This window comes from Manis pentadactyla, chromosome 16 (assembly GCF_030020395.1).
Source record: "Manis pentadactyla isolate mManPen7 chromosome 16, mManPen7.hap1, whole genome shotgun sequence".
NCBI classification, from domain to species: domain Eukaryota; kingdom Metazoa; phylum Chordata; class Mammalia; order Pholidota; family Manidae; genus Manis; species Manis pentadactyla.
The window spans coordinates 14,739,055-14,758,139 of record NC_080034.1 but is presented as its reverse complement, the minus strand read 5'-3'; the positions used below and the strand labels follow the sequence as shown (position 1 = coordinate 14,758,139).

The window sequence follows — 19,085 nt, the reverse complement described above, 5'->3', positions numbered from 1 at the left end:
AAGAGAATCAGATGTGAGCATTAATATCATCAATGTAGTGATACAACCGCACTGTTTGCAGTTTCTTCCATGTGGCCAAGTCCTGGGCTACAAGTCCATGACAGATGGTGGGACTGTGGAGATATCCCTGTGGAAGGACAGTGAATGTCCACTGCCGGCCTTCCCACATGAAGGCAAACTGTTCCTGGCTTTCCTGTGCTATGTCAATAGAGAAGAAAGCATTAGCAGGGTCTACTACATACTGATACATTCCCAGTTCATGGCTGAGGGTGTCCAGAACGTCTGCATGCAAAGGGGGTGTGGCTTTACTCAATTCCCTGTAGTCTACAGTCATATGCCAGGAGCCATCTGGCTTTCTCACTTGCCAGACTGGGGAATTAAAAGGACTATGAGTGGGCTTTATGATGTCCACCCTCCCCAACTCCTACAGAGTTTCTCCAATTTCCTTGTGCCCCCCAGGCAATTTATACTGCTTAGTATTTGTCACCCACCTAGGCACAGGCAAAATATATTCAGGGATGGGAGAAATGTACATAGTATACTCCTTTGGGGGTAAACGCCCTATCCCCAATGAGATTTGGGCTTTCTTCACTCTAACTGCCTTATCCCCATAGCCATCCATCACAGCAGGGGTCCTGGGAAAATGCTCAGTGTTGCCATGAATGAGAGAACACTCAGCTCCTGTGCCCACCAGCGCCAGGACACAGTGTACATTCACAGGGGACCAATGAATTTCTAATTCTATATGTGGCCTCTGGTCCCCACCATGTCCCCCAAGGTGGGGACTTTGAACCCCCTATTCAGTTGAACTGTGATGCCCAATCATCCTCCTCTGGGAGTGAGGGCTCAGGCGAATCCTGAGTACTGTCTCCCACGAAGTTCTGCAGGGACACAGGCCGGGCATGAGGCCTTGACTCTGGTTTCCACGTCCTGGACCTCAGCGGCTGGAACTGCTGCTCTGGATTCAATTGGTGCCACAGTTCCAACAATATTCTATTGGGCTGCCCATTGAGTCTTTCTTTCACTACCCCGGCCTTTATCAAATCAACCCACATCTGGGTCCTGGAGACCTTTATGGGACCTTTTGCACCTCTCCTTTCGGTCGTGACCCATACTTCCCTCCATGCCCTTATTGTTTCAACCTCCCCCAGATCTGCTGAAGTATGAGTAGCCTCACTTATGGGTTGCCCTACGTGGGGGGCAAGAGTATTCACTAGGGACCCAAAGAGAGATGGGGGAGCTGTGTGCAGCACCAGATTTCTCATTCCTATAGTGAACCCCTCCTCATCAGGGCCCCAGAGGTCCATATTATAGATGATATTTTTCATACCCAATTCCTGAAGTACCTCTTGGAGATCTGCATACGTTTTCCAACTATTGGGAAAATATGGTAAATCACCCTGATTAGGCCAAACTATCCTGATGGCAGCTGTCAGCCATGCCAGGAGTGTCTGATTCCCTGAGGCGTGACAGGCATTTTGCAACCACTGCCAGAGGGAAGGGTGAGTCATCAGGGAAGCCATTCTACTCATCTCAGTATCCAACACAACAATGTTTTCCACCCCCATATCTCAGAGACATAAAAGCCATGTAGGCAGGGATTCTAAAGGCCTCTGCCCATAACAGACGCTCATGTCCACCAGCTCATCCTGGGTATAGGGGCGGAACCTGGAGTGCTACACAACCTGGGGAGGGTCTGTTCTTCCCCCTGAGGAGCCTGCAGTTTTTTCATTTTTTTATTTTCTTAATTACAGCTGGGCAGGCCTTTAAAACAAGAGAAGATGGTACCTCCAGCGGTGGCCTGGGTAGTAGATCTGCTAATGACCCTGTTTCCTCCTCTTCTCCCTCGGGCTTCTCCACCAATGGCTCCACCTCCACCATTTCCAGGGCTGAAGGCACCACTCTTTCCCCAGGCTCCCTCACAGCCTCCTGCAACATGGCTTTTCCTGCTGCCTCCCCACTTGCCTCTAAGGAGTCTTCTGGGAGCATAACCTGTCTTTTCAGTAACTGTCTCTCTTTAACAGCATCCCATACATTATTGCTCAGCTCCTCCAAGCGATGCTGAAGTGTGTCTCTCTCCTGCCTAAGCCCCTCTCTCTCATCACTAACCCTCTCGATGATCCTCTCTTTCTCCTGTATAACATTTTGCACTATCTAGATGAAAAGAGACCCTACAATGCCAGCTGCTACATGGCCCCCTAAAGTCTCCAAGCAGTCTTCCAACTCACAGAGGGCTAATTCTGCAGCTTTCAGTGTTTCCAGCCTTCCTCAGTGGGGAAGGCCCCACCCCTCTAAGAGGTACTTTACCCTAGACCAATTCCCCCCTAGGAGTTCCCAACTTGGAAGCCCCACAGCTGGGGGGATAATAACCAGTGCAGCGGCACCCTCTGCGCTGCATCCAGTGAAGCAGCACCCTCTGCCGCTGCATCCACTGGGGTCTCCCCACCATCCACAGGAGCAGCCCTCCCAAAGGTCACACCCATTATGAAATTTTGGATTCAGAGGAATCCTGCCAACTTCCACCAGAAGTAAGTCGGGAAAAGAAATCCGGGGGCAAAATACCTCTAAAAACCGAAATCAGTCAAAGGGAAAAATTAAGTTTAAAACCCATTTATTGCTTACAAAATGCAGTCCAGCACCATCTCTCTCTCTCTCCCTGGAAGAAGCAAGCCAGCCAGCTAGCCAGCCAGCCAGCCAGCCCCTCCCCTTAAACAGTCAGGTTCAGACAGGCCCTCAGTTGCCCAGGTAATTACCCATTGACATGGAGATGAACTTCTCTCCACCCCTAAGAATATGCAAATACACTAAAGCCAGGTGAGAGATTCTGGAAATGTTACAATTTTACCCACACTGACATATAAATATATTTACAGAAAAAAGAAAACTCAGACATTTGCCTTATAAATATTTAGAATTTGAATCTTAAAATAAAACTAGCATCAATCCAGTAATCTTAACCGCATTCAATTACATCAGAAACTAAGGTGTTTTAAAATGGGGTTTCAATTACACATACTTTATGTCTATTCAAATCTGAAAATTATTCCAACTTACTGGGGAAGATTTAAGGTCACTTCCTCAGGATTTTCCAATATATTAGTGGAAGAATTGCATGTAATGACCTTGCAGATGGAGTAGTTAAGAGTAACAAAATAAATCATTTTAAAAGAAGAAGGATTTGAGATAAAAATGAGTCTTTGAGGCAGAAGAAATGCAGTTGAAGGGGAAAAGTAGTTACATAAAGTGAGTATGCTTCCAGGCAAACGGTAGGGGGCAACATCTCCACATCCTTGTTTTTGAAACGTTTGTATAACATCAAGATAAAACAGGCTAAATGATTCATGAAACATGGGACTTTCCAAAACTCATGTATTAAAGGGATATTTACGCAGGAACACATTCTTTGTTTTTATTCTTTCTATTTTAAAATATCATACGTCTGTGTTATCAGAAGGACTTCACTAAGATCATTAATCTTAAAAATGTTTTATACGTGAGTCAGATAATCCACCTAAACGAAGGAACAGAATTTGTTTCCCCAACAATTGACCAGATGAGGTGGTTGAATCAAATAAGGGTGAGAATCCATGGAACCGTGGATACTTTTTTTAATGTTAAAAAAAAAAAGCCATAGTGTGGTCTCAATAACCAGAGTTTGCAGTAAGTGGCTGCAGGAAGCACACCGGCTCGCAGAAAGCTGAAGCTGCAACAGGCTTCCAAGGGGCCCGGCAGCTGTGCAACCCATCTGCCCCGCTCAGGAAGGCGGAGGGCTGAACACATGTAACGTGTGCGCTTCTCACACACCAGCCCACAGACTTACGAAGCCGTTTTGGAAGATAAATGACAGAAGGCACTGTGGCCTTTGAGGTCCTTGGGTATTTTTATTTTCCAGAATGATGAGATTTGTTTTTTAATGTTTTCCTGGCTGGAAATCAGAGTGGAGGGGTTCTGCTTTCTAACAGCAGAGGTCACTAACATCAAAGAAGGAAATGAAGCAATCTGCGCCGCACTTGCTGTCACTATCATTGAGTTTCACAATCAACAGGCAACAGGCTGACTCACTACACACACACACACACACACACACACACACACACACACACACACACACACACACACACACACACACACATTCTACCACAGAATATGGGGGGATGAACCAGACTAGAATATAAAGTGAAAATTTCCGCTATACACGTTTACAACTATTGACATTTTTTTCTTACCTCACCAACCATCAATTTGAATATATCTTCAGAAAGACCAAATAGTAGCAAAGAAAAGAATAAGGAAACTAAAATATTTTATCCCTGCAGACTTTTGGCAAATTATTGAGTGCCTAGCACTGTTTTAAATACTTGGGGTACAAAAGTATAAATACATATATTATGTCTGCACTTGCCCGGCAAGTAATTCTGTGACAGAGGAAGTGAAGTACTAAATAGCAAACATCAGAGGCTACGACAGATAGAGAAAATTTAGAAAAGCGGGGGAAAATTTTCCTGTTTTGAGCAGCTGGTCTGGATTTCATTTTACTTTGATCCCTGCAAATTACACAGCTGGCCCCTGCTTATGAGAAATAGATTTTTATCACACGTAATTTTTGTGCATACATTGGAACGAAAACACAAGATGAATAAATTGGTTCTGTCAGAGTGGAAAGCCTAGCAAATTCTCAAAAATGTTAGTTTTCTTCTTATCGATCAGTGACTTGTTACAACACAAGTTCTCAAACTTATAATGGAAACGTCTATGTCCAGACATCTCTGTATCTCGGATGCTTTTCTTCCAATAATTTCTATTTTCTACGTGCTTTAGAGCAAGATAAAAGCAGGTCCCTGACACAGCAATTAAAGTTACAGGGGCGCCAGGCTCCAGGCATCTGGCAGAGGCTGGGAAGGCCTGGGGAAGAGGCCGTACCCCGGAAGTACAGGGGTGGCTTCATACTGAGCTTTGAGCAAGCCCCGGGCCTCTGGGAGCCTAAGATACAAAGCCGGCCTCCGCACACAAGGCACAGGGGGATCTGCAGAGCCAGCGGAAGGGTGGGGTGAGTTCTGATGTATGCGGCCACTGCAGCCCTCAACAGGATGCATGGTGCTGTGTCCAGTGACAAATATAAGGCTGGAGGCACTGGAGGGAGGGGTGAGCACGTCGGACACTGATGACGTACCAAAGTCCCTGGCTGCTGCCCCCTCCCAACCTGAAAAATATGCCTTAGGCTAGCCAATCCTCGCGCCGCTGTAAATCTATGCTCTGCCTCCCCCTACTTTCTTTAAAAACTCAGTGCCTCCCCCCAACAGAATTCTATTGTTGTTAACATGTATTTGCTCAATAAACACGAAGGGTGCCCTCTCAGCATCACTCTCATGCGGGTTCAGCCTCGAGTCCCCTGCCTGATCCTTTCGGGTCTTTGACACCTCATCGCGTCTCCCACCCCCCCATGCCCCCACCCCACCCCCGGCTGCAGGCCACAGGCAGGGGGTAGCCGACACCTCAGGACTCATACAGAAATGAACATGGCAGAACACAGCCAAGTAGAACTGTGTGAGAGTTTGAAGAGCAAGACAGGAAATAGTAGAAAAAGGTAAAAGAAATCGGTCTGTTTTTATAGGCACAAGCGGCATCTCAGGAAAAGTAAGAGCAGGTGAGAGAAAATAATAATACTTCAATAAGAAGCCAGATGGAACTCAGAACTAAAGACCTGGAATTTGAGCTATTCAAAGCAAAAACTTCTCAATATTCTAGTAAAACAGAATTGGAAAAATAGAAGCAACTCTACCTGGAAGAATTAAGTTAGAAATTCACTGGAAAATAAACTAAACATTCTCCGCAGGACTACTGAGAGGCTAACAGAGATGAGTGCCACACTTCTTGAGGAGAACGCACAGAACAGGACTTCACGCAGCAATCTCACTATGAGGCCAGCGCTGGAAACAGCTCCAAGAGAAAACTCAGTGGTTCCCACCACAAACCCGTGGACTTCAGATGACACGGAGACGTTCTTTGCCAGGATGCAGCAGGAATTGGAAGAGAATATAACTAGAGAACTAGAAGCTGCTGCTGCTAAATTTGAATCTGAATCCTGTAGAGTTCCTCCACTAGGATCTACTGATGCGTCAAATCCAACTCAATATCTACTTTTGAAAACAGCACAAGAATGTGCACAGATTTTGAGGGAAAATTACATGATCTGAAAGATAAAGGTAAAAATGAATATACTGGTCTGTTTATATATACTGGTCTGTTTATATAATCCTTTCCCATTAAACATAGGACATGTGAAAATCTTTACTAAGGGAAATTATTTTTGAATAAAAAAAACAGGGCACTCCTTCACACTGAAGATTTCTTAAATCCCACATCAAGCGAGAAGAGAGAAATCTGTTTTTTTCCCTTACTATGATGATAAGAGTTATCCATGGCACATTTTAAATTGTCATTTTTAAAAAGTGCTACATGGTTATTGTTGAGGGTTTGGCTGTACAAGTACATAATGGGAAAATAAATATTCACAGTAACTCAGAAAAAAAAAAAAAAAACTCACTGCCTGCCCTGCTGGGCGCGACTTCTCCAGCCTGTATTTGTGCAGACTGGTGAACCTCGCCTGGGATTGCACTCAAATAAATGGCCTGGCCTTTTGTTGCCTCTCGTCACCTGCTTATTTCAGTTAGAATTTATCTTACAACAAGCACGTGCAGCCATCCACAGTGCTAGTAATTCCACTGAGGGCAGCCTTGGGGCCACACCCTTTGACTTTTGGCTAGCACCCCCTGGCAGTGGGGGCTTTGTGACACCTCCCTGTGTGACATCACAACAGCCCTCGTGGGGCAGCTCAGTGTGCGCTTGGCCTGAGAGGAGGCAGAAGCAAAGGAGACACTCTCCTGGTTTTATTACGCCTTACTCTCAGATCATTTGGCACACAACAGATTTTCATCATGAGCAACGTCCCTCGAAAGCTTCATGCCCCACCCCGCCGCGATCCTCAGCCCCACCTTCACTGCCCTCCAGTCCTTCCACACGAGATGCTGCCCCTCATGCCAAGAAGCACCCCGTTTCTCCTGCATCTGTCGACCACCCTGGCCACAGGCTGTTCCACTGGGATTGTGTGCCTTTCCCAGCTGGCTTTTCCACCGAGCCCCAGAGGCAGAATGTAGGCCAGGTGCTCCCCTCCGGCAGCCTCCCCTTGATGAACCGGAGGGACAAGCCCGAGAAGCTGACAGGCTCAGCACGTACGTCCACGACGTCAGCTGCCCTCATCTCCAAAACATCCTCGCTTAGCTATTGCCCAAAACCGGGGTAACATGGAGAACAGCACTGACTGCCAGAGAAACAAGAACTCAGAGGATAAAACGGAGGTCCAGGCTCATGGCAGTGCCACTGGGCCTGCCCCTTCCTTTTCCCCACCTGCCCGGGGAGTGCAGGCGCTCCCTGTCCGTGACCACTCACACCTCAGAGGTCCCTGATACCACCACCAACCTGACTGACCTGTGTGCCAGGCCCCTGATCCCGCTTTGTCCTTCCACCTTCCCCAGATCCAATACTGATCAGGGAACGAGAGACATGGCCCCCAATTCTCCTCCTCCCCCTCCTCCAGTTCCGGCTGATGCTCCTCCTGCTCTTAGTCCCAGTCTCATAGTGGGAATTCCACCGAGAGAAGGAGGGCCCTTTTCACTCAGTCACTGCTACAGCTCCGCCTACTTCTGACATCCCCACACCGCCCAGCCCCTCCACCACCTCCTTGCAGCAGCCTTCCTGCCCAAGGTCGGCCCCATCACCCACGTGGGTAGCTTCTCCCCCTCCTTGTTTCTCACCTGCCCCTGTCCCAGTGGTTCCCTCAGTAACTCGGTTCTCGGTGTCCAGGCAGCCACTTCCACTGCAGGCCCTCCCACCACAGCCGCCCAGGCACCTGCAGGCTTGCCCTCCACACCTACTTCACATCCTGATATGGACATGGGCACGACGCCCCCTTCTCACGCTGACATCTGCCCTTCTCCCCCTGACTCCCCGGGGAAATAGCTCCCGAGTTCCAAACTCGGCTGTCATGCGAACCACAAGCACCCTGCAGAGGAACCCGTCTCTGCCAACCCCACTGTATGGATCCCCAGCCAAAGACACATTTTTAACAACCCCAGCGGCCCCCAGTAGTCCCCTCACCCCACAGTTGGCCTGAAGGTCGGGCAGCCGCAGAATGCCGCTCTCCCCAGGGCTCCTGTCCTCCCTGGGTTGTCCCTCAATGGAATATTCCATCTACAAGAACGCAGCAGGCAGCACCACTGCGAGCTTCAACCCGACTCTCTGTGACGATGTTATGGACATGACACCTCCTTCCCAGGGTGTCGTCTTCCCTTCTCCCCCAGACTCCATGTGGAGATCGCTCCCATGTTCCAAAGTCAGCTGCAATGGGGACCACAGGCGCCCTACAAAGGGACCCATCTCTGCCAACTCCACTGTATGGATCCCCAGAGCCACAGACATTTTTAAGAACCCCAGCGGCCCCCAGCAGTACCCTCAGCCCACAGTTGGCCGGAACATCGGGCCACCACAGAATGCCGCTCTCCCCAGAGCTCCTGTCCTCTCTGGGTTTCCCCTCCTGGCATCTTCAGTCCACCAGAACACAGCAGGCAGCACTGCAAACTTTAATCCATCTCTTTGCAACGATGCTCTGGCCACGATTCCCCCTTCCCAGTCTGTCATCTTCCGTTCTCCCCCAGACTCCACGCGGACATTGCTCTCCTGTTCCAAACTCAGCTGCAATGTGGACCACAGGCACCCTGTAAAAGGACAGTCTCTGCCAATCCTATTGTACATATCCATTTTTAACAACCCCAGCAGTTCCCAGCCCACCCCTCAGCTCACAGTATCACATATATTTCAACTGCAAATAAATTGTATTTCAATATACCAGAAACTAATGAGTATGTTAGGCAGGAAAATAGATATGATCAGGGTGGAGAGAGAATAAGGCCAGTAAAGCCCACTACAAGGGGCTCTGCGTTAACCAGTTAAAACTAGAGAGCCAGAAAGGACTCACAGAGAAGATCTAAAAGGTGAGACATTCTGTGTTCATAGACTGGAAGACTCAACATATCAACATAGTAAAGATGTCTCTCCTACATGATCACAGTATTAACTAAAGTCCTATCAAAATCGCAGCAAGATTTTGGTAGATATAGGTAGTGTATTGTATAAGTGATATAGAAAGACAAAGGAACTAAGTACTACAACAATTTTGGAAAATAAAAATAATGTGGGATTAATCACACTACTAGAATTAAGACTACTCATACAGCTATGTCTTATTATTATAGCTTCACAAATCACGGTAAAAAACAGAGAATCCCGAGAGAGGCCTACACAAATACAGCTCACTGATTTTTTTGCTTTGGCTACATTTTTTAACAGCTTTACTGAGATACAATTCATATACCAGACTATCATTCCATTTAAAATGTACAGTTGAATGGCTGTTACATTACATTATTAAGTTTTTTAAATTGTGATATATATAAAACATATAATTTTCCATTTTAAAAGTTTTTAAGTATATAATTCAATGACATTTAAGAAATATGGGACTCTGAGCAAATTTGCATGTCATTCTTACACAGGGCTCTGTTATCACTCCTATTTTAGTATTCTTGCTGCCCAAGTGTGTACTGGCCAACTGATTTTTTATAAAGGTTAAAAAGAAACTCAATAGAGGAAGGATAGTCTCTTTAACAAATGGACATCATTTACAAATTGGATATCCATCAGCAAAAACCTGAAAACAAAGAAAACCTCAACCTCACATTTTATACAAAAATTATGTCAAAACAGATCATAGATTTGTATGTAAAACACAAAACTATAAAATCTTTAGAAGAAAAAATAGGAGAAAATCACTGACACATTGGACTTGATGAAAAATCAAAAGCAAAATCAGTAAATTGGACTGCATCAAAAACAAAATCTTTTGCTCTGTGAAAGACTCCATTAAGGTAAGATGGGAGAAAATATTTGCAAACCACAAATCTGGCAGAAAGAAGAATCATTTCTAGAATTTATAAGGAACTCACATAATTCAACTCTAAAAGACAAACACTCCTACTAGAACATGAATGAGCAAGAGCCCTGAAATGTCCGTATACATAGAAAAGCTTTTATGTTTAGCAGCATGACTGGTTCTGTAGCCACTATGTAAATAGGGCCTGAAATTATTAAACAACAACACCCCAGGCCCCGCAGCTGGGGGAAGTTTTGCAGGTGTAACTCAGAAAAGACACTGCAGAGAAAGACATCAGCAATGACCAAGGCAGAGGTGGCTATAAGCTGGGCCTTTCTCAGAAACTGCTGACCAGAGAGACCATGAGACTTCAGAGAGAGGAATGGATCTGAGCTAGCCTTTCAGCACTAACCTGCCTGTCCCAGGGCATAATGAACAAGGGGCAGAAAAACCCAGCTCTCCTTGTTTGAGGCACTTAAATTTGAACTTGAGCCAATCTGGGCTGAGATGGATGTCTTTGCAGTTTCATCACCTGCTCTCCAGGACTGCTGCATGCTGTGGCAGCTTGGTGGTTCCAAGTGGCCAAGTGGCATGGATTCCATGATGTGTATGAAGTGATTCGTAGCAGTGCTACGCAAGGCACTGGAGAACAAGGACAAGTGTTCCCGCTTTCCCGTGTTGGTGGAACATTAAGAGGTTAGCCCAGCTACTCAGCATCCATTGTGTTTGGCCAAGTGGCCTATAGGGGCCTTAACCTGACACCAGCCCCTTATCCAAGTGCATACCTTAGATAACTAGCTGGCAGAGTCACAAGCAAATGTAGGCTCCTGACGACTTTCCCAACAGCTCTTGTGATAAAGAGTCTGCCAGGGCCTTCCCCTTGTGGGCCCTTTAAATAAGACACCTGCAGAGCTTACCAAAACCCTGCTCTTTAGCAGGCTTTAGCTTAGGAACCCTGAAGCACTCCATCCACAGGCCCTAATAAAGGCACAGCCCCAGGCCCTACCTCTTTCTCTCTCTGTCTGCATCCTGCCCCCATGTGGCATGTGGCCCCTTAAAGCATGCCATATCCTCCCTCAGACCCCATGAGTAATAAACTTCCCTACTTCAACATTCTAGGGTCTGCTGAACCTTGGCTCACCACGTGACATGGCAGGGCTCCACTGAACAAATGCTATTTGACAAAATCATAACACAGGTCAATGAGGGAGACAGAGTTAAAACCACCGGGAGCACCTCCAGAGAGGTGTGAGATACACAACAGGGCTGGGATAACCCATGACTAGGCTCAGAGGAGTGTGCTGAGTAGGGCGGTGGCCCCTCAGGCTCAGGCCCAGGGCCTCTGGAGACCCATCCTGCATTGGGAAAGCAGGGTCACAGGGAACATGGGATCACACGGAACGTGGGACATGCCCGGTGAGCTCTGTACTTCCTCCCACACACCCCAAAATGACCTGGCTCTGTGCAGAGGTGTGCTTGTATATTAACCATGACTTCCATTTTCTGTATTTAATGCTTTGACATCTCAGAGCTTCTCTGACCCTGAAGAGACAGGCCCTCCCGGGGCTGGTCAGTCCCCACAGATAGCATGCCCCTCATATACATACCAACTAATCCAGAGCCCACACCCCAACCACCTTTCTAATTAGGGATCTGCACCCCAGGCCACAATCCACTTGCCCTCATCATCCCAGGACCAGGTACCAGACAACCAGGGGGTGCCCCCATGTCCTAGACACCCTGAAATTACTCCAACCAGCCAATTCAAACCCAGCTTACCCTGCCTCACCCATTCCTTCCTGTGGAAGCCATAACAAAGGCTCTTGTCTATGTTTTCCCCTCACTCCCTCTGCCTCCTGACGAGTGCAGGTGCTGCCCCATGTGACCCCCCCCATAATGTGGCATGCCCCCCACCCCTTGGGAACTGTGAGTACAACAAACCACGTTTTTGATGGCAGTCATCTCCTGATCTGTGGGCATTACTATGCCTCAGCTTTCCTATTAATGCACTGTACTGGGAAGCACCTTGTCCTTGAGATTCTCACTAGTTAAACTTGACAAACACAGCCTCCCATTCTGTAACATGGTTCCACTTTAGGAACAACACTTTTTGGGCTGCTTCATCAGATCCTGACTTAACAGGCATCCTCTGGAATACTGATAAAAGAAGTTGAGACAACCCCCCAGGTTGGTTTCTAGAGTGTGGAAAAAAGTCTGCAGCCCACCCTGGGGATGAAGCCCAGCTGGGCCAAGTACTGGCCAGTACACAGGATGAGACCCCCCTGGCCCCAGCAGTAATGGGGGCTTATGCCAGGTCTCTGGGGACACTGAGCATTCTTGTCACTATTTGTGGTTCAGACACGGTCACACACAGGGCAGCAGTGATGGTGCCACCAAGACACAATGAGAACGAGCAGTGTGGAGAGGGCTTCATGCTAAATGTTAACTGGCCTGTTCATGAGCTGATGGAAGGGTGATTTTACAAAACAGTTACAGGAAACAGCTCACTGTGAAAAGGTGCGAGGGATGAATAAGGCTGTTTTTCCAGCAGGCCTCTGATTTAAAGGGTACAGGAAGTGAGCTGCAGGCTCTCAGTTACTCCTTCAGGGTGTAGACCAGGACAATGTCATGACTTTGTATACACTCTCTGTTTGCAGTCTCCCCAGAGCTGCTCCATAACGCAAGCAATGCAGTGCTTCTGCTAATACACACTTCTGGGTCTCAGCAGCTTTCTTCCCTGTCCTTTAAACGGCATTACCTGAACCTAAATCATCTGGTCAAAATTGTTTTGTCTTTTTTTTCTCCCCCTCTTCTCGCCTTACCTTACCTCTTATCACCACTCTCCATAATTCTGTAAACTTCACTTGCTATAAATCACCTTAAAGACACCTTGAAGCCACTAGAGTTGCCAGCATAAATAAATTCTAAATTGCACAATGATATCTGTAATACTTAAGAGTATTGGAAAACAGAAAAACACAAACTCAAGAATAAAAGAAAGCCTGAGCCTCCTTAATGCCTCTTAGACTTTACTGTATTGTAAACTATACCAATAAAAACAATAAAGGTATTAAGAAAATAAATGCAATGTGATAAAATAATACCGAACTATGTAACAACCAGCCGATTAAACAATTATTGTAAGGTATGAAGTTATTTAATATGTTCAACCTGATTTAAATATGCTATTATCAGCACATTTCAAACAGGGGCTGTAGTTTAGTTTTATATATTAAAAGCTGAGGTTAGTATTAATGACTTCCTTTACCATTTAAGGACACAAAAAAAGTCAACTACATGTCTTATCTGGAATCACAATTTTTTAATAATTAATTTACCCATTATCTATTATTGTACAGATTCAAACATTCAAGAGATAATCAGGGGCAGGGTTCAGGAACATGACTTCCCCTCTTTCCATTTTCCTAGTAATGGGTACAGCATGATAAAAATATTAAGTGTGAAGTATTTATATATTCTCTAATCTCTTTCTAGTCATTCTCTAAAGGGAAAAGTAATCAGCACAGTCAGCTCCCTTCAAAGGGAGGAAGGAGGAAAATTGTGGCAGACACTTTATGTCAAGCATAAGTAGGTGTCATTAGCCCTATTTTAAACCTGTGAAAACCAAGGCTTTATGAAGGGATTGGATCACATGCCCACTTCAAATGGGAAAGAAGCAAACCAGGATTCAAACTCCGAACAGTCCCACAGCGGACCAAGTTCTCACTCTTACCTGTCATAGTGCTATTTGCTCTCTGCCCATCTGCAATTGCTCAAGCAAAGGCTTGGGTCTGTAAGTTTCAAATCAACAGGTTTCTTTTACGTTTGATTACCCGCACGACCTGGTTTAGTTTTAAACCTCAAGCCTATGATACATGTTTGTATACTCAGAGAGCTTTTGGTTATACCAACATACAATGTCTTTTATCTGATCACTCAAAATTTTAAAGACACCTAACTCCTTAAGTCAGGAATAAAAAAAGAAAATATATGAATAACTACCAAAGGGATATGTGAAAAAATAATTATGTTCACTTTTGACCTGAATAAAGAATTTATTGCAACTCTAATTTTAAACAAAGGAATATAGAAAAGTTTTCCCTCTTCCAGCTTCCTGACATCTGGCTTTCCTCTATTATTCTCAGAAGCTGCCAATATCCTGAGTTATACACAGATTATTTACTGCAACAGAAACTTACCCTGTGATGTGTTACTGTGTGCTATTCCCATATAGCTGTTTCCTCCATTGCTGTGTTCTGATAAAGGAAAAGAAAAACAAGTAACTTATTTTTTAAGAAAATGTCTTCAATAAAGTGAGTGAGAACACCCAGCAAAAAATTTAGCACACTGCAATACCAAAACTCATTAATTAGGTACTCTGAAAGGAGCTTAATAATTATGGAAGATTTTTTTGTTTGCTTTTGTTTTTGTTGTAAGAAACAGGAAACTACACACAGGAACTTCCTTTGTTTTTAACTTAATTTCGACAGATGCTATTCTATATTCATTTCATGTCAGCTGAAATCAGTATTCAAGCTAATTTGGCAACTTTACACTTAACATCAGAGAAAAAAAAGAATAAAAACTGAAATAGGATTATCTTAAAATATATAATAACACATGTAACATTTAAAAGCATTCCTTACACTGCACAAAGGAAGGAAAAGTTAAATACCTCTTAACTCAATAATTATACATATACATGTTACACAGGTAAGACCATTTGATACGTTTGGTCAATGGCGGTCTTAATAATCAGAGTTAAACACTACTGCTCCACCTAGCTTCAGTTTTACTTCTGAATCACCTTCTCAAGTTTTGTTTATAAGCCTAAGATGGCTTTTCTAGCATACGTATCATGCACACACGTGTGTACAAGTACACACACACACTCTAACTCCAAAAAACCCCCCACAAGAATCACCATAAAATAAAAGCAATGTAAGTTCCAATCAGGTTCTACACAAACCACAGCGTACTTCACTTACGGTTCCCTCCTGTCAAGAACCTCTTATTAGAGAGAAAATAAATTACTATCCTTAGAATAAGCACTAAATAAATAAAAATAAATTTATTATAATTGTTCTTGGATGCATAACATAACTCAGTCTCTTTTAATACTACCATTTTGTAGAACTGGGGTTCCCCCCAAAAAATACATATATTTACGAACAATTAACTGCTGTCATTGGCATCATGAGAATATGCCCATCAAGGTGGCATGGGCCCTTTCTCCCTTCCCACAGCAACTTTAATCAAAGATTAAGGTCACATTAGAAAATGAACCCCTATAAAGAAAGCCTGCTTCCCTAAATTCAAAGCAACTCGATTAACATTCCTACCAGATGAATTAGGTAGAAAAAGGCTCTCTCTTTACTCCCGCAGATAAGAACTAACAACCTTACCAGCATTTTGTTTCAATCTTCCAATTAAGTACAGCAAAACCTTCCTTTAATGAGCCCTCTGCTGGAAACAAAGCTTTTTTGTTTAACAAAAGTTGACCAGGATTTAATCTATTAAAAAAATTCATCAGTGTAAAACAATGATGATATGGGTAATTCTGCTCAACACTGGGAATTCCTACTAAAAATATGCGTGATAAAAATATCTGCAATAACTGCCAGTTCATTTAATCATAGCTGACTTATTAAAAATGAGAACTGCCTGCATAGCATCTAAGCTCATCTTTTCTGAATTCACTTCTTTAACCAGTAGCATGGCTTCACTGCTTCTTAAATCCTGTGCCTATCAGTGCAAATTGAAAGTTGTCTGATAACATGCAAAGTACCTGGATAACGTATTCTTTGGTGTAAAACAGTTTATCATCTTCCATATTGTTTTATTGACCACACAGTTTTCCATTTTGTAAAAGAATAATAAAATGAGGAAATTCACTTAACATTAAGGGAGAAAAAGCAGGTTATGAAACAGCTTACACATTGTTATCCTAATTTTGTTTAAACATGAGGAAAAGCAGGCTGAAAAGATACACAAAACTAATCATCTTCAAACTGAAGGGATTATGGGTGACATTGTTTCATTAGGTATTTTTATATTTTTGCTTTCTTTTCTCCATTCCCAATCAGAATAAACTGCCAAAGTTTTTTAAACCAGTCACCAAATCCCATTTGAAACTTCAAATTAACTTATTTTTACCTATGTTTTTAGGAAAACCAAGTAGGAAAACTAATCAATATTTCAGAAGATTACTTATGTTTTATTGTTAACTAAAAAGTACTTACTCTACTGTTAGTAATTCTACTGATTCTATTTATTTAATCTATATATATTATTCTACTGAGTTATCTATACATTTAAGGTCTTAATGTACAAGCTTCAAAAGAGGTGCAATAGAGCAATTAATTTGACTAAGGGGAAAAAAATAAAAATACTAAAACAGTTTTTTCAGCATTCCAATCGAAATTAATGTTTCTTCTTCAGAAGGATTAGAAAAGTACACATCTCAACTGTGAGTATTAATAAAGGGAAACCCTAATGACACGGCATTGGGAGGCCAGCAGGGGAAGCTCATGTCCCACCACTCCTCCTCAAATGCAGACCCCACCGGGAGAGGAAACCCTGCAAGTCCATACTGTATTTGCTACTTTACTACCCAAAGGAAGGAAGGAAGTTTTCTGCCTTTGGCCTCCTTACAACAGCCTAGTCAAGAAGAGACTATTCTAACTCAGCTGTGATACGTGGAACTGCCAGTTTACTCTAATGTAATGGACTTTTTGCTTAGAACAGCCTACTCAACCTGGCCCTTTATAAAAGAGCTGCATCTTTGTTCTCCAGACATGCCTATGGCTTTGCCCTAGCTTTCTTGTCCCAAACTGCAATTCTGTGCTATTCCCACTCAACCATTTTTGCTGGTAAAACAGCTGTTTATTTCTAAGGTTGACACAACTAACTCAGTGGCTTCCCAAAAAAGGGTAATGTATACTAGCTCACTATTCTGTTAAAGTCAAACAGAGCCTTATGAGACTGATTTACCAGAAGGCAGACCTATGTACACGAAGGCAATAGAGAATGAAACATCAAAAAGGCTCTTGACCAGCACACATTTTAATCCATAATGTAAAAGACTTATTATGTCTTGCCAATTCTTAACACTCAAAAAAAAAAAAAAAACCCCAAACAGAAAAATGTAGTCTAGTTTAAACCACAGACCACATTCTCTCTTTCTACTCTCCTTCAGAGGCAAGAACATCAAAATCCTATCCATGATTGTTTATATAGCCAGGCAGACTTTATGAGACGTTCTGAATGAACTGAAGGATGAATATATGAATAAATACATAGATGTGAGATAATGCAAATATAATGGTGGAATCTTAGTTGTCAGGATTCAAGTAAAACTCTTTCTATCTTGCTATATTTGAAAATGATCATAATAAAATGTGTGTTTGGGGGTGGATTTTTTTTACAGCAAATCACTCAGAAATTGAATGCTAAATGTGATATATAACATTTTTTATACTAGTAAATTTATTAAGTGCTATTTTCATGAGCATTACATGAAGAAAAACTGTTCATTAATGACTGAGAGTTCTGATACTTTAAAGAAATGGGGAAAGGTTGCCTTTGGAAGAATACCTAAGAAACAAGCAGCCTCTGGGTTGGAAAACTGGAAACTGGGAAGTCGGGTGAGAGAATCTTACTTTTCACTATGAGCCCTGTTGTACTGTTTTATCAAGCTCATCTATTACCTATTCAAAGAAATGATTTTAAAACTTGTCATTTTTCTTATTTAAAAAAATCAGAATGCCTAATTGTGTAATTTTAGACAAGTATCTTCTGATAAATCTCTAGTCTCATTCCAAAGCATTTAGATTTGTGGGAGATCAAGAAAAAGTGTCACTCCTTTAAGCATGATTCCAGCACTATCATTCCCTAGTAACTTTGAAAGAGGCTATTATACAGAAAATAAATTAGGTTAGAAATAACGTGATCACAGCCATTAACTGCCTTTAACTAGGTAGGTGACTTAGTTTTCCTCACCTACAATTAAGGAACTGTATAGTCATCACAAGTAAAAAGTCCTTTCCAGCTCCAAAATTCTCTTAAGACTGTATTCCAGTTGTAGTCCAATTATAATTACAATTCCAAACAGGCTGTACATTCAATTAATAGTGAAGCACTTGAAGACATCAAGAGTAACTGCAATTCGTGACTACTGGATTCTGAGTTCTACATACCAGTATCAACCGACTAGAATCACAATTTCTGAAGAAGCAAAAGGCTGCATTTCAGAATCTGCCAAGAGTTTGTTTGGTTTCTTTGTTCTAAGCTCTAGTTGGCAAAGGCACTACTCAGATCACCAACCCTGAAGGGCTTCCTGCCAAAATTTCAGATCTTAATTCTAGGCAGTTTCACTGTCCTTTAGAGCTGATTACAAATCAAATGGAGAAAAGACAGGAAGACACAAGAACTGACAGGATAAACCTGTAACTGGGATGAGACCAAAACCCAAATAGAACGAATAAAGCAAGTGTTCCCCAAATGAAGGAAATCCTAATTCCTTAACATTATCTAGGTATACAGCCAGCTACAATTTACACTTTTTACCCTTAATTTAAAAACAATCTATTCATATTCCCTAATTCACTCAACAAACATTTTAGCAGATATGTTAAGTGTTATGGACACTAATAATAGGCAGGATGCCTTCTTCCTAAGAGACTCAAGGAGAAGGTGTATACTACTACATAAATGGTGTGTAAGACGTGCCAGAAAGGATGGAGACAACTCTGCCTGCTGGGACTGAATCCCCAAGAAACCAATGTTTGAGTTCAACCTTGAAAGATGACTAGGAAGAAAAGTAGGGAACGATGTTTCCAGAGAAGAAATAGCATGTCGGCAAGCATCAGCTGGCTTTGATATGGCTGAGTTGTACAACTGTGAAATAGGGAAAGGGTAAAGAGAGAAGCTGTAAAAGTACGACCACAACAGGCCTTGTAATGTAATGCTAAGAACTTTAAACTCAACGGGAAAACACTAGGCAGTCAAATGATACAGTCAGAACTCATTCTGAAAGCTGTTATGTGGAAGATGGATTTGAGACAGTAAGACCAGTTAGAAAGTAAGGGGAGAGGAATTA

The 19,085-nt window shown here is 43.2% G+C and overlaps 1 protein-coding gene across 8 annotated transcripts in view; it reads right to left on the bottom strand.

The window, feature by feature from the left end:
* The window catches only part of LOC118927729 (uncharacterized), a 51,677-nt gene that overhangs the window by 12,387 nt on the left and 20,205 nt on the right, over positions 1-19,085 (bottom strand). For 4 of the 8 annotated variants that reach the window (XR_008994485.1, XR_008994480.1, XR_008994481.1 and 1 more), the window contains exon 2: positions 14,185-14,241. Coding sequence is in view for 2 of the 8 variants with exons in the window: in XM_057494347.1 (XP_057350330.1) it covers positions 8,509-8,771; positions 14,185-14,241 (320 nt within the window). In the remaining 6 variants the exon portion in view is untranslated. Of the gene's footprint in view, positions 1-6; positions 8,772-14,184; positions 14,242-19,085 lie in introns of those variants that run through there. The other 4 variants (XM_057494347.1, XM_036916271.2, XR_008994483.1 and 1 more) reach the window with 3 other exon arrangements.